General features: G+C 47.9%; 1 protein-coding gene and 1 long non-coding RNA gene across 2 annotated transcripts; one reads left to right on the forward strand and one right to left on the reverse strand.

The window, feature by feature from the left end:
• Positions 1-26,506, forward strand: LOC135174369 (zinc finger protein 624-like). The gene is made up of 6 exons (XM_064141639.1): positions 1-1,013; positions 12,703-13,318; positions 13,610-13,813; positions 16,469-16,528; positions 19,595-19,669; positions 23,583-26,506. Exons 1-6 carry the CDS (start codon positions 1-3, stop codon positions 24,756-24,758), a joined length of 3,144 nt encoding a protein of 1,047 aa, XP_063997709.1. The 3' UTR covers positions 24,759-26,506.
• On the reverse strand, positions 6,020-12,866 carry LOC135174363 (uncharacterized). Its single transcript, XR_010301862.1, has 2 exons — positions 12,580-12,866; positions 6,020-6,880 (listed from the first exon to the last, which is right to left on the reverse strand). It is a non-coding gene; the product is annotated as an uncharacterized LOC135174363 (long non-coding RNA).
• Positions 26,507-27,071: the final 565 nt, after the last annotated feature.

Raw genomic sequence — 27,071 nt, forward strand, 5'->3', positions numbered from 1 at the left:
ATGGAGTGTAATGATAAGGAAGAGAATGATGACTATGATGGTGCTGAATATGAGAAGGAGAAAAATGAGGATGAAGATGGCCAAGAAGAAAAAGAGGAGGAGCACTGCCATATCTACAGTAGAGAGAAACTGTTTCCATGTTCTGAGTGTGGCAAGAACTTCAGGTACAGATCTGTCCTCACAATCCACCAGCGCTCACACACTGGTGAGAGGCCTTTCACCTGTGCTGACTGTGGCCAGAGCTTCAGCTACAGATCTGCCCTCACCACCCACCAGCGAACACACACTGGTGCAAAGCCCTTCACCTGTGCTGACTGTGGCAAGACCTTCAGTTGCAGCTCCAACCTCACACAGCACCTCCTCATGCACACAGGTGAGAAGGTTTCCTGCCCTGACTGTGACAAGACCTTCAGCTGCAGCTCCACCCTCAACAACCATCGCCGGATCCATACCAGAGAGAAGCTGTTCCCCTGTGCAGAGTGTGGCAAGACCTTCACCCTGAGCTACAGACTCCTCCGACACCGCCTCATCCACAGTGGTGAGAGGCCATACAGCTGCACTGTCTGTGGCAAGACTTTCAACAACAACTCCTCCCTCACTCTCCACTGCCGCAGGCACACTGGTGAGAAGCCCTTCACCTGCACTGCCTGTGGCAAGAGTTTCAGGCAGAAATCCACTCTCACCCTCCACCAACGTACACACACTGGTGAGAAGCCATACAGTTGTGGTGACTGCAGCAAGAGTTTTGCTCAGAAGTCTGCTCTTGTCACACACCGTCGTGTCCACACTGGTGAGAAGCCCTTCACCTGCAGTGACTGCAGCAAGAGTTTCACTCAGAAGTCCTCTCTCATCACACACCATCGTGTCCACACTGGTGAGAAACCCTACAGCTGTGCCGACTGTGGCAAGAGGTTCAACTGCAGCTCCCATCTCACCCGGCACTGTCTCAGCCATGCTGCTGACCAACCCACACTGGGTGCAGTCACAAATAGCCTCACCCTGGGTCTCTTGGGGTAATTGGGACCACCCCAAGAGGGCCTTTCCAGCAGATGGAACCAAAGTCTCCTCTTTTTGCCCTGCATTTCTCAGGGGCTGGGGTCTCCAGCAGAAACAAACAACCCCTGCCCTTCTAAACACCAGTCAGTGGTGATGAGAATAATTGAGGTGATGAGTCAGCACAGCTGGTGCTGCCACTGGAGCTGTGCTGAGCTTTGCCAGGTTTTATCTGGTTCTCCCCCAGTGCTTTGGGTCTCCCTGGTCAAACCCAAAACTCCTGTCCATTGCCCATGTGCCAGTAATAACCCAAAGTTACCATGCTCCTGTGTTTTGAACTTTTAGTTGGGACACTCCTTCCCACAACAGCCAAATGTTGGGGATATTTGTTCCCTAAGAATGGGGCTGGAGCTGTGCGCTCAGTTCAGAAAGGTCAAAGCGAGGCTGTTAGAGGAGTCTTGAGTGCACCTTGGGAGGGTCTCAGGGGCATCTTAGAAGGTTCTTTGGGTGTCAGGGGATCTCACGTGTTTTGACATCTGGGGGTTCTAGGATTGACACTGGAGGGTCATTGCGGGGGTGAGGCTGAATCTCAGAGAGAGGTCTTTCGAAGAACTCAGAAAGCTTTTGTCAGCTTCCCACTAGGGGGCTCTGAGGCTTTTGAGCAGGCCTGGCAGCTTCTAAAGGGCTACCCACTAGCTCAGCAGTGTTCCTGCTGGATTCCTGCAGGCCTGAGGCTTTCCTCAGTCTTTCCATGCATCCAGAAGTGGGAAGAGATCTTTTTGAGTGTTTAGAAATTTTTAGGAGCTTTAAGAGTTTTTAAACTGTGAGACTGATGCATTCTGACAAGTCTGATGCTTCTGATGGGACTCCACTGCCCACCTGTGGGACTGCATCATTCCAGATAAGCTGGGCTTTGCCCTTCATTGGCCCTGCTGACTGCCAGCTAGCCTGGGCTTCCCTTGTGAATCCAGTAGCCCCTGGTGTCCCTGCAGTCTGCCAGGCGCACTGAAATGCATCAAGGGCATTGCTGGGCCAGTGGAAATAGTGAGCAAATCCCCAGGCTCACAGGAAGGAAACAAGGCCTTTGTTTTGGCAGCAGAAAGCCTGATTGGGTAGCCCCAGTCTTGCTGAATGGATAAAGGTACTGGTGGGACATCAGAATTCCTGATGGAAGCACAGGGTACATCTTTGTTGCGGAGGGGGATTTCTCAGTGCCTGCACCTATTTGGTGGAGGGGAGAAATTAATTGGGGGAATCAAAATTGTATATAAAAATATAATTTATTAAATTCCTGCTAACTTCCTCAGACCACAGAGGCAGGGCTGGTTGACAGAGGACACAGTCCCCACCAGAGAGAAAGAAAGGGATCAGAGAGGACTGAACTCCAAGGAATAGATAGCTCAGCATTGCCCAGGACCATGCAGCAGAGTTGGGCCTTGCTGGCAGCAGCTCCCAAGCCCAACAGCATGGCTACAGTGGTCAGGCAGGGCTGAAGAAGTGGACACTCAGCCCCTTGCCCAGCACACAACCCCCAGACCATCTGCACTCACTCTGTGCCCCCAGGAGTTCCTAGGGCCCCAACAAGGTCCCAGGGCTGGCCTAGTGCCCCAACATAGCTCAACAGAAGCCCCCAGATGAGAGCCCAAAGAAGAATTTTCCTTAGGAACAAATTGAAGGAATTCAAGTGCAGCCTTGACGGAGAGAACAAGGAGGAGAAGGAGGAGGAATATGATGAGAAGGCATAAGAGTACAAGAACAATGATGACAAGAATGAGTGGTGCCACTGAGTGGGTTAGTGCCCATGTGCAGGCAAAGCTTCCCACCCAGTTCAAAGCTAGCAACACACCACTAACTCTAACCTGGTACCCAACCAGGTTGAAAAATAGAATAGAATCAACCACGTTGGAAGAAACCTCGAAGATCATCCAGTCCAAACTGTCACTCAGCCCTATCCAGTCAACCAGACCATGGCACTAAGTGCCCCATCCAGTCTTTTCTTAAACACCTCCAGGGATGGTGACTCCACCACCTCTCTGGGCAGCCCATTCCAATGCCAATCACTCTCTCTGGCAACAACTTCCTCCTAGCATCCAGCCTATACCTCCCTCAGCACAACTTGAGACTGTGTCCCCTTGTTCTGTTGCTGGTTGTCTGGGAGAAGAGCGCAACCCCACCTGGCTACAGCCTCCCTTCAGGTAGTTACAGTATCACAGCATCACAGTATCACCAGGGTTGGAAGAGACCTCACAGATCATCAAGTCCAACCCTTTACCACAGAGCTCAAGGCTAGACCATGGCACCAAGTGCCACGTCCAACCTTGCCTTGAAGTGCCCCAGGGACAGCGACTCCACCACCTCCCCGGGCAGCCCATTCCAGTGTCCAATGACTCTCTCAGGGAAAAACTTACTCCTCACCTCCAGCCTAAATCTCCCCTGGCGCAGCTTGAGGCTGTGTCCTCTCGTTCTGGTGTGGCCACCTGAGAGAAGAGAGCAACCTCCCCCTGGCCACAACCACCCCTCAGGTAGTTGTAGACAGCAATAAGGTCACCCCTGAGCCTCCTCTTCTCCAGGCTAACCAATCCCAGCTCCCTCAGCCTCTCCTCGTAGGGCTGTGCTCAAGGCCTCTCACCAGCCTCGTCGCCCTTCTCTGGACATGCTCAAGCATCTCAACGTCCCTTTTAAACTGGAGGGCCCAGAACTGAACACAATACTCAAGGTGTGGTCTAACCAGTACAGAGTACAGGGGCAGAATGACCTCCCTGCTCCTGCTGACCACACCATTCCTGATGCAGGCCAGGATGCCACTGGCTCTCTTGGCCACCTGGGCACACTGCTGGTCTGGTTGACTGCAGCCTCTCCTCATAGGGCTGTGCTCCAGGTCTTTCACCAGCTTTGTCGCCCTTCTCTGGACACATTCCAGCACCTCAACATCCCTCTTGAACTGAGAAGCCCAGAACTGGACACAGCACTCAAGGTGTGACCTGACCAGTGCTGAGTACAGGGCAAGAATAACCTCCCTTGTCCTACTGGCCACACTGTTCCTGATACAGGCCAGGATGCCATTGGCTCTCCTGACCACCTGGGCACACTGCTGGCTCATGTTCAGCTACTGTCTACCAGCATCCACAGGTCCCTTTTTCGCCTTGCTGCTCTCCAGCCACTCTGTTCCCAGCTTCTAGCACTGCCTGAGGTTGTTGTGGCCAACATGCAGAACCCTGCACTTGGCCTTGTTCAGTCTCATCCCATTGGCCTCTGCCCACCCATCCAGCCTGACAAGGTCTCATTGTAGGGCTCTCCTACCCTCCAACAGCTCCACACCTGCTCCTAGTTTGGTGTCATCTGCAAACTTACTGATGCTGGACTCAATCCCCTTGCCCAGATCATCAGTATAGATACTGAACAGGATTACGCTTAAAGAGGCTTAAAAATAACTGAAAACAATAATCAAAATCCCTTTGAAACTTGTCCAAAATCCTTAAGATTTCATTAAAAGCTCATAAAAGCTAATTCTGAAGAGATTTTAGTCTCTAGGCTTATTTTTGTGACATTCTTAAAAACCGCTTTAAAATGCTTATGACTGCACAAAATTGATCAACATCGCTTCAGAAGCCCTAAAGACCCACCCAAACTTACTGAGATAGTTTCAGAACTCCTACAAGTTTCTAAAACCATCCAAACATACATTTAAATCTCCATTTCAAGAGCACTGGAGAGATTTTAATGAGTTACAAGGTTTCCAAACTCATCAAATATGCCTGAAAAAAACCAGCAAAATATCTTCAAAAGCTCTTTAGAAGTCATTAACATCTCTTCCATATTCTTAAAACTCATTTAGGAGAGATTTTAAATACTTTCTGGCTATCCACACCCTTAAAAAAACCACACTTAAAGAGGCTTAAAACTGTCTCAAAAGTCATCAGGATCTAGTTAGAACTCTTAACAACCCATAAAACTCATCAAGAGGTTTTTTACCCTCAAATCTTTAAAAACAAAAAACACACAACTAAAATAATCAGAATTTCTTCAAAATTCATTAAAATTACTCAAAACTCCTAAAAACTACTTTTGGAGAGATTTTAATGACTTTCTTGGTTTCTGCTGATTTTCAACATCGATGTAAAATGTTTGACAAGGCTTAAAACCACCTGAAAAATCATCAAAATCTCTTGAAAACCAGTCTGAGAGTCTTCAAGTCACTAAAATACCTCAGAAATTCGTAAAGCTAATTTGGAAGACATTTCAGTGAATCTCCAGGCTTCAAGTATTCAATACCCTCCAAACAGAAATATTTAAAACTGCCTAAAAAAATCACCAAAATCTCTGCAAAACTCTTCAGAAGTCAATAAACGCCCCTCAAAACTCTGACAAGTGCTTTTGTAGAGATTTGCAAGAGATTTTCGGTTCTATAAGCCTACAGCAGCCCTGAAAAATCAACATCTCTTTAAAGTTCTAACCCCGAACAAAAACTCCTTATTTTCAAAACTTTTAGTTCATACAACCACCAATGGTGCATAAGATCTGGGCTTTAAGATTTTGAGGAGGTTTTGAGTTCTTGAAACTCTTCAAATATGCCTGAAAATAATCAAAACGTCTTCAAAACTCCTCAAGCCATCTTCTAAAGTCAATAAACCCCTTCAAAACGGTGCAAAAACTCTTGCAATGTCACGAAACATCTGAACAGCTCTTAACAACCAATTCTGAAGAGATTCCAGTCCATTTCTAGGCTTATTTCTACATTGAACACTCTTCAGAAACACTTTGAATGGTTTCAAACTACCCTAGAAACCAGCAACATCTCTTCAAAACTCTTACAGGCCCTAACTGAAACATGCTACAGCCTTAGTAAAGGCACTAGAAAAGCTCAGCAGGTGCTGCAGAGACCTGTACCCAAGGGAAAGATGAAATAACACAGGAGTCCTAAAATATGCCCAAAAGACAGCCAAACCAACCCAATACATCCTAGCCTGTCCAGGTGTTAAGGAGGGGTTTGAATCAGAGTTAGGAGTGAATTGTAATGAGGCTGGTGTAAAAAATTATTTAATAGTTTATTAATTATACAAATAAAACTTCTCCAAACTTCTTTACAATTAACACAGAGAGATTCTATGATGTGGTTGGTAAAACTGTTTTGCAGAGTGCATCTGTACAGCCAAATGATTTAGGAAAAATCTTTAGAAATGTGTGTAACTAGAGAGACTTGCAGCACAAACTGCCGCTGAAAGGTTAAGCATGAACTTTTACAAACTTGAGCAAAGAGAGTTAGGGTACTCACTGGTCAAAAGTCTCAATATTTGTGCTCCAAGAGCATGAACAGGAAAATATAAGTAGTGAAAGCCACGTTGTGGACTTCACATGGAAATGACGTGATAGGGCTGTGGTGCTTGTTCAGTCCAAATTGAGCATGCCATCCGAGAAGGCCCACGGACACAAGAGAGGTCTTCTGTGGCTCTCAGAAGTCATCAGGTGGTCAGCAACCACTTGGTCAAAACAGGGTCCAGGTTTGCAGGCTGGAGCAGTCCCATTGAGTGCTGTGTATGGCAAGGAGTCGGCCCTCAGGCTGGCACGGCGGGCTGGAGCAGTGGGCCAGCAAGTCCCAATGTTAAAACTTGTTGCTAGGTCACTACCTATATTTGGGCTTGATCAGGCAGGGTCGGGCTGCCAGTCATAGGCAAGTCCCCACTTAACGCGTGATGCAAAGTGTCGTGGCACACAGAGGCACGCAAGGCAAATGGGTAGTGAACAAACCAAAAGCAGCAGCAAACAAGCAAGTCTACTAGGGTTTTAAGTATTTTGGTGAGTGTCTTTGACCAATACCAACAGGTAAAACCAGCCCTAGAACCAGTCCTCAATTATTTCTCCAAAATAGGAAGAGGCCCAGGATCGTGACCTGTGTTTATGACAAAACAAAGCAAGATGAAAAACAAGGCCAAATATGGGGTCTGTGATAGATTGAGAGGTGCCAAAGCTTCTGTCCGCTTTCCCACTTCTTCCACCCAGGAAGAAGAAGCAGGAAGGGGGGGCAAAATGGGTATTTGGGCAGGTGTTTAGGGCATGGGATGGATATGTGTTCTAGGCATAATTTGGACCTTCCACCACACCAGGCCCTAATTCCACTCTCCTCCTCCTCCACCCAGAGTCCAGAGAATGAGGAAAAGGGACAAAAGAGCCAGGGAGTCTGAGTAATAAGGGCTTCCCTAAACACATTTTGCTCATGTTTACATCTTGTGCTATACAAAAGGCAGGCACCTGGTGGAGGCTTGACTTGAGGCAGGCTTCTGCCTCCCACCCAGTTTGGGTCACTGCCATTCCACTGGCTGATGGCTTGTGTTTCCCTGTGTTGCCTATGGCCAAACTAAGTCTTAAGCAAATGATAGAAGCAAGCCAAAGCTGCATACACAGTGTCTTGATGCTTTGGGCCTTGCCTTGTTGCTTTGTGTGTCATCTACCTGGAGTTCTGCTGTGCCTCAGTTTACCTAGAAGCACAAGTGCCCAGTGCACTGTCTGTAGGCAATGAAGTCATTGCCAAATGCTGTCTGGAACCATGCCAGTCTCAATGCCTCATCAGGAACCCTGCTGGCAGACAAACAGCTGCTGAGGCTGGGCAGAAAGGGGGAAGCCCAGGTAAGCCTGATGCCCTCAGGGAGCTGTATGGCTACAAACAGGCAGCTGCAGTTGTGCAAGCCATAAGCACCTGCTCCACATCCAGAACCTCAGGGCAGCCGAGAGAGGATACAACACCCTGGGAACCAGAGAAACCCCAGCAGGTGCCAGCACCTGGCTCAGTACCACTCTGCTCTGCATTTAAACTGCATTTTCAGGACTGTAAGTGCAGCCCTGGAAACATTTCAGTGATACCAAACCTGTGAGTAAACATTTTCTACAAAGCCTCTCTGTAAAAGGTTTTCTGCTTAACTCTGTACCTTAAACTTTGTGGCTGCTGCTGGTTGGCAGTAAGGTTCCTTCAGTCTCCCCCTAGAGGGCAAGCTACATATTGCACCACAGAAGACTTTCCAGTTTAAATCCTTAGTTTACATTTCCCAGTTTTCTTTAAATTATTTACAGTTCAGTACCACCCTAAGAACTGCACATATCCTGTAAGTATCTTGCACAACTGATCACAAAGATCCTCTAAATAAGATAAAGCAATGTTTTTGTATGAATAAATAACTTTATTATTATCATATCTGCCTTATGCATAATTTAATAATTTCATAACAAAACCTAGGCACTGAGCAGTAGAGATCAGTCCTTGCACCTTCTGCATCATCACCCAGCAGGAACAGTCAAGCAAAATGTACTCAAGCTTGCCACCCCAAAACCCAAGGGAGCTACTCACATGCAGCTGTCTCTGAGCCAATCTGTCTCCGGCACAAGAGTGAAGGACTTGTTAAGAGAGGTGAAAAGCCAGCAGAGCTGGGGAAGAGCTGCCTACCTGCCAAATGAACCTGAGTTCTTCCCTGACTACTTCCCAGACATTCATCCTAAACACCATGGAATTTACCAGGAGTCATTGCAAGGGGGTACAGCTCTTTGAAAAAAGAACAAAACCTCTCCCACCAGATAGCATCCCCTAATTAACTCCACATTGTTGGCATTCAAGCAGCCACCAGCAAAGAGTGTATCAAAGCTTTGATCCCACAACACAAGCTCAGGGTGGCTCTCTCCCCACTAACATGGCAACCTGTAAGAGTAGGAGCACCAATGCTGGAATCAGTAACTGGAGTCACCCCTTCTTGGTGCAAACTTCCATCACCATATTGTTAAGACTAATAACTGATACCCTAATTCTAACAAGACCTGTATCAAACCATCCTGTTAGACTGACTCAGGAGCACCCAGCAGGAAGATTTTAATCTGTAAAAGCAACTGGACAAAGCCAAGGCCTGGCTGTTTACCAAAACCACAGCCTGCAGCACAACAGTAGCGAAGACAATGCCTGCCTGGTGACATCACATTGAATGGCTGCAGCATCCTACCTGTATGAAGGCAGCACAACCAATTACTCCATAAAGTGAGTCTTGTCTGAGTGGCTAAATGAGGTCTGAACTGCCTCTTACAGATAATCAGTGACACTGATCTTCCTGGGCAAAAGTAGGAAGAAAAACATAAGATGAAGAGACCCTGTGGAACTTAGAAGTCAATGGGCAGCACACATTAGAGCCAGACAGAATCACAGAATGGCTCAGGCTGGAAGGGACCTTAGAGATCATCTACTCCAACCTCCCTGCTATAGGTGGGGATGCCTCTCAACTACACTTAACTGCTCAAGGCATCAGCCAACCTGGCCCTGAACACCCCAAAGCAGGAGGCATCCACAACCTCTCTGGGAAGCCTATTCCAGAATCTCACCACCCTCATGCTGAAGTGCTTTGTAGCAGAGGGGTAATTAATGTGAGATGGTATTTTCTTCAGAATTAATATTGTTTATTATTTTTGATATTCAGGAGTCTCGCCTCCACGATCATTAATTTTAATGATAATTAACTTTTCCTGCAACAGTCATGGAAACATTATACAGAGGAATAATATAGGATCCAGAACATTGAAAGAAATAACTAGCAAAAATATAAACATTAAATGAACTGGAAGAGAAGGTTCTCACAGTCAATATACCTCTTGCCCACTAGATGGACTCAGAAAGCTCCTTTCTGCTTATGGGAGAAGGCAATTGGTGAATTACAAGAGGCTTTAAGTATTTACTCACAAAAATTGTCTCCCCACTCATTGGACTAGCTACAGCTTCAGATAGTACTCAAATGCTTTCAGTTCTGTCAATGCCTTGTCAGCTACTGAGGCCTCTGACTCTTGCCAGGCTTCACAGGGTGCTGGGGGAAGGAGGCAGATGATCTGTGTGTCCCTTCCTCATCTTGGCAGGTGTAGGCAGGATGTCTTACAATGTGCAGTCTTAGCACAATGTCACACTGGCAATGCAGGCCTACTGCATGAAGGCAATTACGGCTATTCCTGGTAAACTTGAAGCAGAGTTTCATAGAATCATAGAATCAACCAGATTGGAAGAGACCTCCAAGATCATCCAGTCCAACCTAGCACCCAGCCCTATCCAGTCAACCACACCATGGCACTAAGTGCCTCAGGCAGCTCAGCAGAGATAACTTACTATTTAGCAAAACATAATGTGCAGAAGGCAATAGCAGAATCACTGCCAGAGATAGAAAGCAATGGCAGCAGGCAGCAGCAAGAAGCACAAACACAATGACAGAGCATGTTGTGTTACCTACTCATCTCTTTTTATCGATACAGCTTGAGACTGATCGGCCTTTGGACACAGAATAGCCAATCAGAACAGCAGTTAGCCAACCTTTACCATATAAGGTGAAGCCACAGGCTTGCTTTACCCAAATTTGGGAAAAACATAGGCCTTGCATGAGGCTGGCATAAGCCAAGTGTACGCACCTTGTTTACCACAGAATGTAAACAGGAGCAAAACAAGCCTGGGCAAGCCAGAGCCCTTAGACTCAGTGGCTCCACGTTCTTTGTTCTCATTCCCACAGTTGCTTCTCCCCAAAACAAAGAGAGGGAGAGCAGAAAAACATGGCTGGGCAAGCCAGGACATATATAAGCCTATTTTAACCTATCCAGGCCTACTGTGACAAGCTTCTTCCCAAGGTGCAGTCTAAACCTACTCTCCCTCATCTTAAAACTTTTCCCCCCTTATCCTGTTGCTAGAGACCCTCAGGGAAAGTCCCACTCCAGCATTCCTGTAGGATCCTTTCAGTTCACCTAAATAAATGTAAAGAAAATGCTGAGCTTTCATTTCCTGTTCTCAAGCCCCCTGGGTGTGGAGCAGCACCTCATGGCTGCTACTGCAGCAGCTTCAACCCCTCTGCCAGTGGTGTCTTCATTGCCACGAGGAGAACACAGCATCATATACTCTACCTACAGCTCACCTCTGGGACAGCAGCACCATCCCCTACACTGGCCCATAAGCACAAGGAGGTTTATGACCTGAGTGTTGGTCATGACATCACAATGATGAAGACACTACAAAGGGTTAATTTGTTCAGCCATTAGTGGTCCTACATGACCTGAGTTCAGAGCAGAGTAATCCAAGTTGGTTTCTATCTAGGATGTGTTTTTCCTAATACAAAAGGACTGGAAAAATAAGGTCTACCCATATAAGCAGGCCTTCCCCTTAAGTAAGGGACCAAACTGAACTACTAAAGGGACCCATAAACCTCATCCTAGAAAAGGAGAGCTGGCATGGAAGAGCCTAGCAAATGCAAAAGGTTAAGCCCTTTACCCAGAGGTTCAAAGTCCTCTGCCTAACTGACATCACTTCCCTATGACTCACATTCCAGTCCCAACTACCTACCCATATCCCTTTCCCATGCTGTCCCTATCTTAATTGCAGCAGCTTCCTTAACATGAGTTGAGCAAAAAGTCCTGAGCTCCATGCAGGCCTCAAAGGCTCCAAACATCACTGGCCCTTTGGGGCTTTCACAGCCTGTAGCAGACAGATCAAAGTCATTCATTAAAGAACCCACCCACCACCTACCCCAGCCCCCATTGTATCCCTTACAACACCTGCACCTTAGAACTCTTCCTAGCACTATCTGAACCTCCCTGCCCCTTCCCTTCTCACTCACTGCTTTCAGCCTGGGCCTTCCATTCTCCTCACCACAGCCAGCCTAGCAGTGTTCTCCATCCTGGGATCAGGCTGAGCCTCCAGCTCAAAACAGGATGTAATTGGCACACTCCCAGCAGTGGCACAAACCATCTCCTATGAAGCAAATCCTGCCATCATCCTCCTACCCATAATTACACTAAGTTGAAGCTACATGTTAAACACAGGAACCTCTTTACCTTCCCTCCTTTGCCTGGCCCCTAGTAACCACAGGGTGCATCTCCACACAGCCAAAACAAACTGTCCTGTGTTTGACCTGTCTCAGTTCGAATTTAAATTTCCCTGAGACTCAAATACAGTTAATAGAACCAAAAAACAATTTATAGGATGCCCTTCCCTCTTCCCCCTCCTTCCCCAAAGAAAAGGAATTAGATATATAGAGAGAGGGGAAGGGAAAGTACACTCAAATAAATGATCTCACTTTGATTTGGAAGTAAAAAGCAGAAAAGTTTACAATAAATAAAAGGTATATGAGGTAGAGAAGTTACAAAGGTATAGGGAAGGGAAAAGCAAGATACAAAATACAGAAATACAAACAGATTTGACGGCAATGGTTTGTCCACCTCATGGGTGATAGCCACGTGGCAAAACAAAGAGGAAGAGGAAGGTGATGCTAGCATGCAGGGGGGCAGAGAGCGAGCCCTGCTGTTATGGATCTTGAACAGGGAGTGGGCTAACCACACCCGAGAGTGCTGGGACCCACCCCTGCGGAGGCGTCAAGACCACTTCCCTAGGAGGGTTAAACCTTTACAGTAGCTCTTAGAGCCCTCCAGCCCCAGAGACCCGCAGTGTCCCCCTGTCTCTGGGACCTCCAGCAGCCTCCTAGCGCAGGGCCACCTGTGTCACTCTACCCCAAAAGCCTTCAGCAGCTCCCAGCACCCCTCTGCCACAGGGACCCCCCCAGTGTCTCCCTACCCCAGGAACACTCAGCCCTAACTCACCGTACTCCAGACCTCCGCAAGCCGCCAGTGCCTCGGCCGCCCCTTCCTCTGGCCCCGGAGCTCCTGAGCCCACCAGCGCCCACCCTGACTCCAGTCCTCAATCCCAGACCGACTGCACCCCAGGCCGGCTGCTGTCCCCGGCTCCGCTCCGCCACCGAGCCCCCTGCGCTCCCTTCGGCGCCACATCCCCGCCCCTCGGGGCCTTCAGCCCAGCCCGTCCCGGTCCCCCCGAGCAGCTGCGGCCCCCTGCTACTCCCTGCCCACACAGCGGTCACAGAGAAGCTGCCCCAGACCTTGCCCTCTCCTAGCACAGGAGCCCGCCCCGACCCAGCGCGCCGCGGCAGAGCCCACGGAGCCTGCGCGCCCCCAGCCGCTCCCCCAGCGCTGGAACAGAGCCCTCCAGACCCTGCGCTCTGATTGGCTGTCGCTGCTCAGTTGCGGGCGGGACTTCCTCTCCGGGCCGAGCTCCGCTGCCGCTGGGCCGCGCCGCACGGAGGGGCCGGCTCCGGCCCGGGGCTGCTCTCTCAGCGCTCTCTGCTCGCTCAGGCCGCCGGAGCCCGCGGGGCTGGCAGCGTCCTGTGCGCTGAGCTCTGCCTCGGCCTCCTGCTCTGCGCCCCCTCTGTCTGCCACGTTGGGTAAGGGAACTTCTGGGGCTGAGGGGCGCAGCCGGGGGCTGGGATTGCGATCCCCGGGGCCTGTGGGGCTGCTGGAGGCGTCTGTGGAGCTGCGGGTCGGGAGGGTCCGTGGGTCTAGGGGGGTCCGTTGGGTTGCAGGAGGGTTTGTGGGGTTGGGGTGGGTGAGGCTGGGGAAGCCTCTGTAGGGCTCGAAGGGGGAGCTGTGGGGGCTGGTCAGGGGAGGCTGTGGGGTTCTGCAGGGGTGGTCTGTGGGGCTGGGGGTCGGAACCCTTTGGGACCCACAGAGGACACCTGTGTCTGGGATTGGGATCCCCTGGGGCTTAGAGGGGTCTGTGGGCTGGGGCTGGGATCGTGTGGGGCCGGGTGGGGGTGTGTGGGGCTCTGTGGGTCTGCAGTGTCGGGGGTCGGTGGGGCCCTCTTGGCCCTGCCTGCCGCAGCCGCTTGCGGCGCTGCTGAGGCCGCTGTGGGCGCAGGCCCTGCGGGGCGCCTCCAGCCAGGCCTTGGGCAGCAGGCGGCAGGGGCCAGGCAGGCCCCGGCGCTATATGGAGGGCAGCAAGCGGGCCCCGGGCAGGCTGCCAGAGCCTTGCATGGCTTTGGCTGTTGGCCCAGCACGGCCAGCTGCAGGTCCTGGGAGGCTGTGGGGGGAGTTCAGCACCTGAGTGCCCCATACAGCCTCTCCGGAGCGCCTGTGCCCACGCTGGCCTCTGACACAAGCAGGAGGAGCAAAGGCCCAGCCCAAAATGCCTCCCGGATCTAAGAATATTCCGTCAAGACCCCAGGACCCTAAAATGAATCATAGAATCAGTCAGGGCTGGAAGGGATCACAAAGATCAGCCAGTTCCATCCTCCCTGCCATGGGCAGGGACACCCTACCCTAGATCAGGCTGCCCACAGCCTCATCCAGCCTGGCCTTAGATGCCTTCAAGGATGGGGGCCTCAACAACCTCCCTGGGCAACCCATTCCAGGCTCTCACCACTCTCATGGTGGAGAGCTTCATCCTCACATCCAGCCTGAACCTACCCATCTCCAGCTTTGCTCCATACCCTCTGGTCCTGTCACTACCTAATAACCTAAAACGTCTTTCCTCAGCTTTTTTGTAGGCCCCCTTCAGGTACTGAAAGGCCACAATAAGGTCACCTTGGAGCATCGTCTTCTCCAGACTGAACAGCCCCAACTCTTTCAGTCTGTGAAACGGCCCCCAAGGAACCCAAACCAGCAGCCTGAGACCCCAAAATGCCTCCCAGGGACCATCAGTTACTTCCCTGGCACCCCAAAACTATCCCAAAGGAACCAAAAGTAGCCTTCAAGTCCAAGGTGGGCAGAAAGGATCCCCCCCAGATCCCCAAAGGCATCCAGGGTAGGGGGTCTGGAAGGATTCCGAGCAGCAGGGCCCTGGCAGCACCATTTGGGACCCTTCCTGCCCAGGGGTACAGAAAACATGTAGGGCAGCAACATTTTCAGACCCTCCTGTTCTTCCCTCTCAGCTGCATCTGGGGACTCCTTTGAGGAAATTTTTGTTTCCTTTAGGATAGTTTTGGGGTGCCAGGAGATACCTGAGTGCCCCAGGGAGGCATTTGGAGGTCTGTTGCCGTATTCCTGGGGGCACTTAGGGCTGGGCCTGCCTGAGGGGGCACAGGGAGTTAGGGGAAGCTGTCTGGGGGGTTCATGGCTTTAGCCCTCCCACGCTGCCCATCCCTGCCCCAGCCCCTGGGCCTGGCACCCAGTGCTGGCAGTTTGTAGCTGATCCTTCTGTGGAGGAGCTTTGACTCAGGGCAGTGGCTGAGAGCTCTGCAGCTGCTGGGCTGGGGCAGAGATCTTGATTGGGTTTAGGCCTTTTGAATGACTTTTAAACAGATCTTGATTGTTTTCAGAAGTTCTTAATGATTGTTGGACAGATTTGGATCATTTTCAGGCCTTTTAAATGAGAAAGCAGGAGAGATTTAAATGAGTTTTATATCAGTTACTAAGGAGGTTTAAGACTTTTAAAGGATGTTGATGACTCCTAGGGCAGTGTCAAGCATTTTTGAGTCTGTTTGAAGAGTGTCAAACAGGGCAAGAAGCCTCTAGAGGGGCACTAAAACCTCTTCAGAATTAGTTGTGACTTGTTGAGAGTTGTTTAGGAGATTTGAATGACTGCAATAACTCTGAGTCAACTCTGAAGGGATTTGTTGACTTTTGAAGCTGTTTGGTGAAATTTTGAAGATATTTTGATGATTTTTGAGGCATATTTGAGGATTTTGAGAACACAAAACTCCCTTAAAATCTCTCCAGCACCCTTTAAAAGAGATCTTAATGCATCTTTGGGTGATTTTAGGAAGTTCTAGGAGTGTTTTATGTATATTAATGAGATTTTAGAGGTCTTTAAGAGATGTTTATGATTTTTAATGCAGTTTTCAGCCTGTTTCAGCCTTTCAAGGGTGTGGAAGACTTAAAGCAGCCCAGGAAGTCATTAAAGTCTCTGCAGAGGGAGTTTGAAGAGCTCTGGAGAGAGTTTATTAAATTCTTCAGAGTATTTAAGAGTTCTGAAGAGATTTTGGTGATTTCTTTGCCTCTTTTACACATTTTCAAGTGTTTCTGAACTGGGAGCACTGAGAGCCAAACTGGGGACACTGGGAACTATGAATAGAGCCTACTGGGAGCACTGGAGGCCAAACAGGAGTTTAATAACTTATGTAGAGTCTTTAAGCCTTATGGAGATCTTTTGGTGATTTTTCAGGCTCAGTACTCCCAGTTCCTCCTCAGTACCCTCAGTGTGCCTCCCAGTCTGGCTCCCAGTGTTCACAGTTCCCTGTCAGCTCAACATTTAACCATTCTGAAGTGTTTCTGAAGCAAGTCAAACAGTCACAGAGGCCTGGACACTGGCAGCATTCTCTGTAAAATTAGTTGTGAGTTTGTCACAGATTTTAATGATTTTCAATGACTTTCAAATAGTTTTGGAAGATATTTTGATGTTTTCCAGGTGGCTTTAAACCTCCTGAAGCATTTTGGAAGGGCGTTGAAGGCTTAAAGCAGCCCAGGAAGTCATTGTAATCTCTACCAAATGAGTTTTAAGCACTTCAAATAGATTTTTTTCAGTTCTATTTGAAGAGTTTGGCAAACTCAGAACTCATTGAAATCACTGCAATGCTTGATGTTGTCCTTAGAGAGTTAAGGCAACCACAGAGACCAGACCACCAAAAAGAAGGCATAGCCTGAAGTGAGAGCAGTGTGTATGAAGCCTGTGGATTTGAACTAGGTGCAGAATTAAAAACAGCTGAAACCTGGACAGCTTGAGGAGAAGAAGCCCTTTGGCAATCTGCTGTGTTATTGGCAGGTAATGTACTCTTGGCCAGATTCCCAGAATCTGCAGTAGGAGGTGCAGCAGTGGACAGGGTGGCCTCCTCTCACTCTCCCCCCAGACAGACATTGTTTTGGTTGTCCCCAGGTCTTATCTCTAACTCTGTTTGTGAGGAAATGTGTTTCTTTTTTTGTTTTCTTAAAGTAATCACGTTTGAGTTCTTCAAGCATAATGCTACCATGAGTGCCAAAACCAGAAATATTAGGGCTATATTCATACATGGTAAGCAGAGCACTTTGTTACATGTATAAAACTGACAATAGGGCTCTGGCAGTTCCATTTTTGGCCAGTCAACACTTAGTAAAGCTGTGGGAGGAGAGAGAGGAGTTGTAATATTTCCTGACTTATTAAAAGCAGAGTTGGTAATAATTTCAGTAATATTAAAGCAAATCCCACCTAGAGAGTAGTCTCTGAAGTCCAAAACCGTCCCTTTTTGCTTTTTCCATATGATATCAAAAATCAGTGAATGAATTTTCTCTGTCAAACAATAGTAGAAAAACTAATGGATATAAAATAAAAATCCCCTAGTGGATATAAAATACTACCAACTAACCAGATAAGCTTCATCTTAACTTCCAGACTTAATTAGTAGTCAATCAAATTGACTTAGCCCCACATTGAAGTGCTAAAATAAGTATGTGATAGTTTGGGAGTTACCCACCACCCCACACTTAAGAAAATCACCCAGACTAGACTCAGTCAGCTGAAAGTTAAGGAGTAAAGCTATATTTACAGCTTAGCACAATATACAAACATATATACAGTTATATACATGTTAAAAGTAACACAGAAACAGAATACTCCTCCCAGAAACAGAGTCTCCCCAGGAGACTACAGACCCAAACCCTCTCTCCTTTTCCTTACTTCAGAAGTAACCAGATCAACCCACATGTATCTCATGTGATAAATCTGGAGATCTGAGGTGAAATGTCATAAAGGTGACAAGGAGGTTATAGGGAAAAAAAACATTAGGTGGATTAGAGAGTTAAGGCAGCCACAGAGACCAGACCACCAAAGGGAAGGCAGAGCCAGCAGTGAGAGTTGAGCAGTGTGTGAGAAGTAACTGTGTTCTCTGTATTTTGACTAGTTGTGTTTCTCAGCAGAAGAATGGTGAGATAGGGTACAGGTTATTTTCTTTCCTTCTCACAGCTAAGGATTTAATTTCTCTCAAACCAGAACAACACCCCACACCCCATAGCAGGAATCACCTGAACTCTTACTCCCTTGCTGTCTCACTTCATCAGTTCCTGCCTAAGGAGGCTGCAGGATCCCTCCCCACTCCTCACCTGTAACCCTCCCTTGGCTTGTTGCTGCTTTTTTTCTGCCCTCCAGCTCCTCCTGGCCTTTAGTCTCAGGACCTTCCGTTCTTCTCCTGTTCTCAGCTGAGTTATTTAGATGCTTCCTCAGCCACAATGTTTTCCTTTCCATTCTTCCAGCTGCAGTGGCAGTGGAGGTGAGGGACACAGGGCCCTGGGACAGCAAAGCCACAAGGACATGGATAGGCTGGGAATGGAGGAAGAGCCTTGGAATGATGAGGCAGGAGTGAGGCCTTTTAAGCAGGCATTTTGAAGAGTTGCGAGTGCAAACTTAAACTCTGGAATAAAAAGTTATAAAGCATCTCTATGTGGGTTTAGGAAGTTTTGAAAAGATGGATTAGGAATTTGAGACGTTGATTTTTAGGGCAGTTTTAACCCATTGTGAGTCTGCTTGAAAAGTGTTAAACAGAAAAATAAACCTTGGAACTCAGTCAGGTCTCTTCAGAATTAGTTTTTGAGAGTTTTTAAGATATTTTAATGAAATTTCAAGGGGTTTTGAAGGGATCTGTTGTCTTCTGAGGATGTTTTGATGATGTTTTTGAGGAATATTTGAAGAGTTTTATGAAGACAAAGCCTCCTTAAAATTTGTTCAGCACTCTTTAAAGGAGCTTTTAATGCAGCTTTAGATGGTTTGAGGAACTTAGGGGAGCTTTGAAAGAATTGTAGTGAGATTTTTGGGGCCTTGAAGAGGTTTAAAGAGATGTTGATGAGTTTTAATGAAGTTGGAAGCCTGTTTAAGCCTTTTCCAAGAGTGTTGAAGCCTTTAAAGCAGCCCAGAAAGTCATGAAAGTCTCTACAGAATTAGTTTGAAGAGCTCGGATGAGAGTTTATGGTTTACCAGAGTTATGAAGAGATTTTGGTCATTTTTCAGGCAGTTTTGAGTATTTGTCCAAGTGTTTTTAAGGAGTGTTGAACAGATAAAGAGGCCTAGATGCTCCCAGAAACCTCTAAAGGTTGTCTCTAGAGTTTTGGAGATATTTTAATGACTTCAAGAGATTTTGAAAGTTCACAGGTGGTTTTAAACCTTGTTAAGCATTTTTGAAGTGTCTCGAACACTTAGAGGCCTAGAAACTGATTGAAATCTCTTCAGAATTAGTTTTTAGAGGGTTTGGAGGTATTTTACTTCTGAATAGATTTTGATAAATTTTAGGTATTTTTTGAAGAGACTTAAGGGACAAAAAAGTTGTTTCAATGTTTTATGTGTCTTCAGGAGTTCTAAACAGTTCCTTAATATTTTTTGAATGGTGGTGTTGCAGAGGGAAGCTAATTACTGTGAGATGATATTTTCCAAAATTAATATTGTGTATTAATTTTGATATTCAGAACTCTCACCACCCCTGACCACTAATTTTAGTATTTCAGTTCTTACACAGTCATGGAAACATTCTATGGATTGTATCTAGATGTAGTAATAACCAGCAAATATATAAACATTAATTGAACTGGAGAGAGGATTCCTGCGGTCAAATGCCACTTGCCCAGTAGATGGGCTCAAGAAGCTCTTTCTGCTCATGGCAGAAGGCAATGGAGAATGACAAAGAGGCATTTAAGCATTTACTCACAAACTATTATTACCCAACTCGTGGGGGGCTGGCCATAGTCCCAACAGTGCCCAGATGCATTCAGGGGACTCTGTCTTGTTGGACATTGAGACTTAATTCTTCCTGGGCTTTTGGAGAAAGAGACAGACAATCTCTGACCTTGTCTACTGGCTTCTTCTAAGCAGGATGTCATGCAGTCTCAGCAGGATGTCGCACTGACCACACAGGCTGATGGTGTGCAGGCATGCAGTCTGCTCCTGGTAAGCTCAGGGCAGTGGGGTTTTCCAGGCTGACAATAAAGCAGTAGGCAACTGCAGCTGGCAACGACAGAGTACAGCAGAAAAGCAGGGGAGCAAAGCACGTTGTTTACCTGGGTATCTGCTTTTATCAATGTGGGCTGAGATTAATCACCCTTTGGACACAGAACAACCAATCAGGATGGCAGTTAGCTAAACCTTACCATATTAGGCAAAGCCATAGGCTCACTTTTACCCAAATTTGGGAAAAGCACAGGCCTTGCACTAGGCAGGCACAAGTCAAGTGTGTGTACCTTGTTTACCACAGGACCCTGGGCAGGCCAGACTCAGTGGCTACAGGTTCTTTTGTGTCCTCTTCCCATGCTTGCCTCTCTGGTGGAGGAGAAAAACATGCCTAGGCAAGGCAGGACATGTATAAGCCTATTTTGGGCCTATCAGGCCTACCACAACAGGTGTGAAAGACTTAGAAAGACCAGAAGTCATTGAAATAACTACAAAATTAGTATTAAGAGTCAAAGTAATTTCTTTTGAAGAGTTTTTTAAGACATTTTGGTGATTTTTCAGGAATATTTGAAGAGTTTGGAAACTCAGAACTCATTAAAAGCTCTCTAATACTCCTAAAGAGATTTTAATGCATCTTAAGGTGGTTTTAGAAACTTCTTAAGAGTTCTAAAATAATACTTTAATGATGTTTTTCAGCCTTTAAGAGCCTTAAAGAGATGTTGGTGATTTCTTTTTTTAAAGGAAGCTGTAAATTGTTTTAAGCATTTTTGGAGAGTGTCAAACACCTAAATAAGCCTAGAAACTCACTCTCTTCAGAATTAGTTTTTAAAGAGTTTTCAAAGGGATGTTGATTATTTTTGAAGGGATGCTGATTTTAAGCCTTTTGGAAGGCTTTTGAATACAGATAGTCCGGTACTATTGTGGGACCCTGGTGCTGCACTTGCTTGCAACTGGGTGGGAAGCTCTGCCTGTACATGGGCACTGATCCCACCACTCAAAGGCACACATAGAGGGCCACTGCAGGTTCACTCTCATCCAGTTATTTTTCTTGTTCTCATATTCATCTTCTTCCTCTTCCTTCCTCTCCCTTGAGGCTGCACTTCAGCTCCTGCAACTTGTTCTCCAGGGTATTCTCCTCTGGGAGGCTGCTGTTGGGCCATGGTAGGGCTTTAGCAGAGCTCTGGGAACTCTACAAGGGCACGGGGTGAGTGCAGATGAAGCAGTGGATGGACAGATGGAGGGTGGAGGCTGCAGTGAGGTGGCAGGGGTTATTTCAGCAGCTGTATGGCTCTGGCTGGCTCCTACCTGCAGTGGTGGTAGCAGCAGCTGACCCTAGAAGCTCAAACAGGCAAATCGTAACTGTGTCAGAACAGCTCCTGGCATCCAACACCACCCTACCCCTGCACTCTGCTGTGGGGCAGGAGTCTGCTGAGGTCTCATTCCCTCTCTGTTCCACTTCATCAAATCCCATGTGAGGTGGCTGCATAATCTCTCCTTGACCTTCATTTGTAACAGCCCTGCCTTGGCTTCTTGCTAATTTCATTGCTCCAGGACATCCTGGCCTTTAGTCTCAGGACCTTCCATTCTTGTTCTCCTGCTCTCAGCCCAGTTTGTTATATACTTCCTCAGCCACAACATTTTCCATTCCACCCTTTGAAATGTAGTGGTACTGGAGGTGGGGGACACAAGGCTCTGGGACAGCAAAGTCAACAGAGAGCACTGTTAGGCTGGAAATGAGGGAAAGGCCTGTCTCAGTCCAGTGCAGACAGATTTGTTCTTATGTGTTCCCATGTTGTGAAATTAAGGTACAAGCAAGACCAAATTTCAGAAGTGAGACTATTTATTACAGGAAGAAGTAAACAGAGCAGAGAAGAGGGGGGGGAGAGAGAGAGGGAGAGAGAGAGGTAAAAAAGCAGAGAAAGAGAGAAGAGGAACAGGAAAGGGATTGTATTACCATCGCCTAGTAAAGGGGTTCCCAAAGTCCAAGTGCTTTTCAGTTTGTGTTGCCTGGGGATGTTTCCAGCAAGTGATGTCTTCAGTGGGGTCCTTCCTTCTTCTCCAGGAGTTCTTTCCTTCTTAAAGCAGGCAAAACTTAGGGCACAGCATGGATGGTGGTGGTTGAGAGAGGGTTTCTGGGCTGTTTTCAGCCTGGAAGTCCATAGTGATGGTTCCTCTCACACACTCTCTCCCTCTGCTATAGGCCCAGTGTCTTTTTCTTCAGTTTTCCAAAGCTCCTCTGTCCACCCCAGTCACATTAATGCATAAGTGAGTACCAGGTGTGCTATCAATGGGCAAAGCTGAGCCATCAGGCAGGTCGTTTACAACAGTTGGTGCACATTCTGGGAGTCCTTGTGCCTGCAGAGGTCTGACTTTCTCCCCTCGATCCTCCCCCTCTCATTTCAATACACATCCCTGGGCATTTGAGCAAACCACCTGAGCAGCTGCTCTGGGAGAGCAAAGGTTGATTTACATGTACAAGAGAGACAAAATTTAGTCTCTCACAAAGCCTGGGAATGGTAAGGCAGGAATTAGGTCTTGACTCCCAAAAAGGGGAGGGGATCAAGGGCCCATCTGAAAAATGTGTGTACAGGAAATGTCAGAATCTGGCAGCATTTCAGGAGATGAAAGGAGTGAATTCTCCTGCACATCTGCATGTGTCAGCTGGGAGATTACCAACAGACCATGGGCACTGTGCCCTCATAGTAAACCTCATTTTCTCTTGGGGATTTGAATGGCAGCTCCAGGAGATCTCCAAAGAGAAAGCAGAAATAAATGGAACTGAAAACCTTTCCACTGTGGATATTTATGCTGCCTGTGTGCTGCTGGAGGTGCCCAGGAGACAGAGAGATTCACTTCACAGGGAGGAGGTGAGGAGGTTTTCTGAGAAGACCAAGTCCCTTCCCCCTCTCCTGCAGCTGCAGAGAGCATGAGCATCCCTTTTTGTGTGCCCTCAGGGCTTCTCCGACCTTCTGCTGAGATCGGCCATCACAGAGATGGCCATGGATAGAGCCCTAGTGATAGGATGTGCTTGCAGGGCAGAGCTGACCAAAGAATGGGTGGAGTAGGGTCTGTGAGCAGGGCCAGAGCAACAGCCTCTGGCAAATGCTTTTCCAAGTAGCAGAGCCCTGGGCAGGCAGTGGGAGGAACCTGCAGCCAAGGCCTGGGAGAGTCTGTGTGGATGCACCTGTCTTGTAGTGCTGTCCTGGAGATATCTGTTGAGGGTTGTGTGCTGGGCAAGGAGCTGAGTCTCCATCAAACCTCCCATCTTCAGCAGCCCTGCCAGGCTGCTGTGCCCACGCTGCTGGGCTTGGGAGCTGCTTCTAGCAAGGCCCAGCTCTGCTGCATGGTCCTGGGCCATGCTGAGCCATCCTTTAGAGTTCAGTCCTCTCCTCTAAGCCCTTTGCTTCTGTCTGTCAGGGGCAGTGTCCTTCTCTCTGTCAGCCTTGCTTCTGTGGGCTGGGGAAGAGTAGAGTTTGCAGATCAGCCCCTTGGAAGAGTCAAGCAGGTAAAGAACCCAGACTGGGACAAGAGCAGAACCCCAGCCCATTGCTGGGGCACTTCTCAACCTCCTCCAGACCCTCCTGCCCATGGCATTTCACCCCTCTGTGGACTCTGAGTGACATCAACTGTGGCAGGACTCTGGGGCCCTCCAGGCAGATGGGGCTGAGTTGTGTGGCAGGAGCTGGTGGTTAGGATTGAGGTGTGGAGAATGGACAGGAGAGGGATGGAAGTGGTTTGGTCTCAGCACAGGTTTTAGAGGTCTGACCCTTCACCATGGCAGGAACTGGGCGTTTAAGAGCCCTTCTCCATTCCTTTCTCCAGCTGAGCATCAGTTGTTGGAAAGTGTCTGTCATGAGCCAGGCAGGATCTCTCTGTTTGGTCTCCTGGGCTCAAGTGCTTCTGTATTCCATAGGGCACAGCAGTGACCTCTTCTCCCACCAGCATGGCCTCACAGAAAGACCCAGAAAGGAGCTGGGAAGAGAAGCAGCAGCCAGAGAACAAGTTGGAGCAGCCAAAGTGCAGTCCCAAGAAAGAGGATGAAGAGGACAGCATGGAGGATGATGATGATGAGGAGAATGATGACTATGATGATGCTGACTATGAGGAAGAGGAAAATGATGATGATGAAGGCAATGAGGATGAAGACAACCAAAATGATGAAAAGGAGGAGGGGCACCACCATACCCGCACTGGAGAGAAGCTGTTCCTCTGTTCTGAGTGTGGCAAGAACTTCAGGTACAGATCTGTCCTCACAATCCACCAGCGCTCACACACTGGTGAGAGGCCTTTCACCTGTGCTGACTGTGGCCAGAGCTTCAGCTACAGATCTGCCCTCACCACCCACCAGCGAACACACACTGGTGCAAAGCCCTTCACCTGTGCTGACTGTGGCAAGACCTTCAGTTGCAGCTCCAACCTCACACAGCACCTCCTCATGCACACAGGTGAGAAGGTTTCCTGCCCTGACTGTGACAAGACCTTCAGCTGCAGCTCCACCCTCAACAACCATCGCCGGATCCATACCAGAGAGAAGCTGTTCCCCTGTGCAGAGTGTGGCAAGACCTTCACCCTGAGCTACAGACTCCTCCGACACCGCCTCATCCACAGTGGTGAGAGGCCATACAGCTGCACTGTCTGTGGCAAGACTTTCAACAACAACTCCTCCCTCACTCTCCACTGCCGCAGGCACACTGGTGAGAAGCCCTTCACCTGCACTGCCTGTGGCAAGAGTTTCAGGCAGAAATCCACTCTCACCCTCCACCAACGTACACACACTGGTGAGAAGCCATACAGTTGTGGTGACTGCAGCAAGAGTTTTGCTCAGAAGTCTGCTCTTGTCACACACCGTCGTGTCCACACTGGTGAGAAGCCCTTCACCTGCAGTGACTGCAGCAAGAGTTTCACTCAGAAGTCCTCTCTCATCACACACCGTCGTGTCCACACTGGTGAGAAACCCTACAGCTGTGCCGACTGTGGCAAGAGGTTCAACTGCAGCTCCCATCTCACCCGGCACTGTCTCAGCCATGCTGCTGACCAGCCCACACTGGGTGCAGTCACAAATAGCCTCACCCTGGGTCTCTTGGGGTAATTGGGACCACCCCAAGAGGGCCTTTCCAGCAGATGGAACCAAAGTCTCCTCTTTTTGACCTGCATTTCTCAGGGGCTGGGGTCTCCAGCAGAAACAAACAACCCCTGCCCTTCTAAACACCAGTCAGTGGTGATGAGAATAATTGAGGTGATGAGTCAGCACAGCTGGTGCTGCCACTGGAGCTGTGCTGAGCTTTGCCAGGTTTTATCTGGTTCTCCCCCAGTGCTTTGGGTCTCCCTGGTCAAACCCAAAACTCCTGTCCATTGCCTATGTGCCAGTAATAACCCAAAGTTACCATGCTCCTGTGTTTTTCACTTTTAGTTGGGACACTCCTTCCCACAACAGCCAAATGTTGGGGATATTTGTTCCCTAAGAATGGGGCTGGAGCTGTGCGCTCAGTTCAGAAAGGTCAAAGCAAGGCTGTTAGAGGAGTCTTGAGTGCACCTTGGGAGGGTCTCAGGGGCATCTTAGAAGGTTCTTTGGGTGTCAGGGGATCTCGCGTGTTTTGACATCTGGGGGTTCTAGGATTGACACTGGAGGGTCATTGCGGGGGTGAGGCTGAATCTCAGAGAGAGGTCTTTCGAAGAACTCAGAAAGCTTTTGTCAGCTTCCCACTAGGGGGCTCTGAGGCTTTTGAGCAGGCCTGGCAGCTTCTAAAGGGCTACCCACTAGCTCAGCAGTGTTCCTGCTGGATTCCTGCAGGCCTGAGGCTTTCCTCAGTCTTTCCATGCATCCAGAAGTGGGGAGAGATCTTTTTGAGTGTTTAGAAATTTTTAGGAGCTTTAAGAGTCTTTAAATATGAGATTGATGAATTCTTGCCACGATGAAGGGACAGGGCAACGATTTGATGCAAGCCAAAATTCCTCTTTATTAGAAAAATAGGCAGGAATATATTCTCTCAGAAGGGCTTACCTGTTAGTCACTGATTGGTTAAAATTACTGTAAGAAAGATAGTAACTACTACATGATTGGCTAACATACTCTGCTCAGGCAAAAGATGCTGTTTCTGCTTTCTTTGTTATTTATCCTGCTCCTTGGTATATGTTGCTATGCAACTATCTGAGCAGTCCTGACCACAGGATCCTGTTTATCTTTCTCTTCTGGGGTCTGTCTGACCCACACATTCCATGCCCGAGGTCTATGCTCTATTTGTTTCATCTTGAGCAACTGTTCCTTTCTAACAGACCATTCCCCTATTCCTGCATCTCCCCCATTTTGTTGTACAAAGAAGATCCTAAACAGTAGCACAGCCAATCATTCATTAAATACATTGCAAAATACATAGTAACAATATGAGTAGCAGGAATATTATAAACAATACATAACAAAGCATTTTTACAATACTACAAATCAATCCAGTAACTCCCCACCCCACCAAAAGTTTATAGAAAATGTATTCTAGGAGTGGCCATAACTAAACAAAGCAATTCTAACCCAGTGACATTAACTAATCCAAACATTAGTTTTTGAAAACTTAAAGCAACTAACACCTAACCCAACACCCCATATTTCCAAGATCACAATAACTGCAGCTTTCATCCTGGAGTCAAGGCCATTGCGTTGTCCTTGTTTGTCTGATCTTCTTTTTGGATTGATCCTTTGTAAGGATGAACATATTTTGCTGGTATCCACCAAGGACCTGACTCTGTGGAGACACAAGCATATCCTTTTCCTCATGTTATTAAAGTGTCTAGGGTTCTAATTTAAATTCCCAGAGACTCTAATAAATTGCATAGAACCAATAACAATTTGTAGAGTGCCCTTCCCTCTCCTCCCTCCCTTCCCAAAAGAAAGGAGTTAGAAGTAGAGAGGAAAGGTAAGCACACCCCAATAAAATCAATCTCACTCCATTTGGAAGTTAAAAGGAAAAGTTTAACAGTAACTTAGAAGAGGTATCTGAGGTAGGGAAGTTTACAAAAGGTATAGGGAAGGGAAAATAGCAGAATACAAAGTGTATAAATACAACCTGAGTTTGTGATGATGGCTTTGTCTGCCTCGTGGGTGCTGGCCACATGGTAAAACAGCTGGTAATGGTGGTATGATCGATGCAGGGAGATGCAGAGAGAGAGGTGCAGGGTACGAAAGAGATAAACTGGAAGCCCCCCTGCTTTTATGGGACAGGAAGAGGGGGGAGTAGACTAAACATCACCTGGTGGTGTTCAGACCCACCCCTGGGGAGGGGTCAAGACTCCTAGGGCCAGCTTCAGGGTTATTCCCCCTGGAGTGTTAATCCTATACATTCCGCCTGTCACGGAAGGTAGTTTGGGAGGTTGTGGGGAAAATACGTGGAGACTCACTTGTGGATTTTCAAGT

The sequence above is a fragment of the Pogoniulus pusillus genome, unplaced genomic scaffold (genome assembly GCF_015220805.1).
Source record: "Pogoniulus pusillus isolate bPogPus1 unplaced genomic scaffold, bPogPus1.pri scaffold_62_arrow_ctg1, whole genome shotgun sequence".
NCBI lineage: Eukaryota > Metazoa > Chordata > Aves > Piciformes > Lybiidae > Pogoniulus > Pogoniulus pusillus.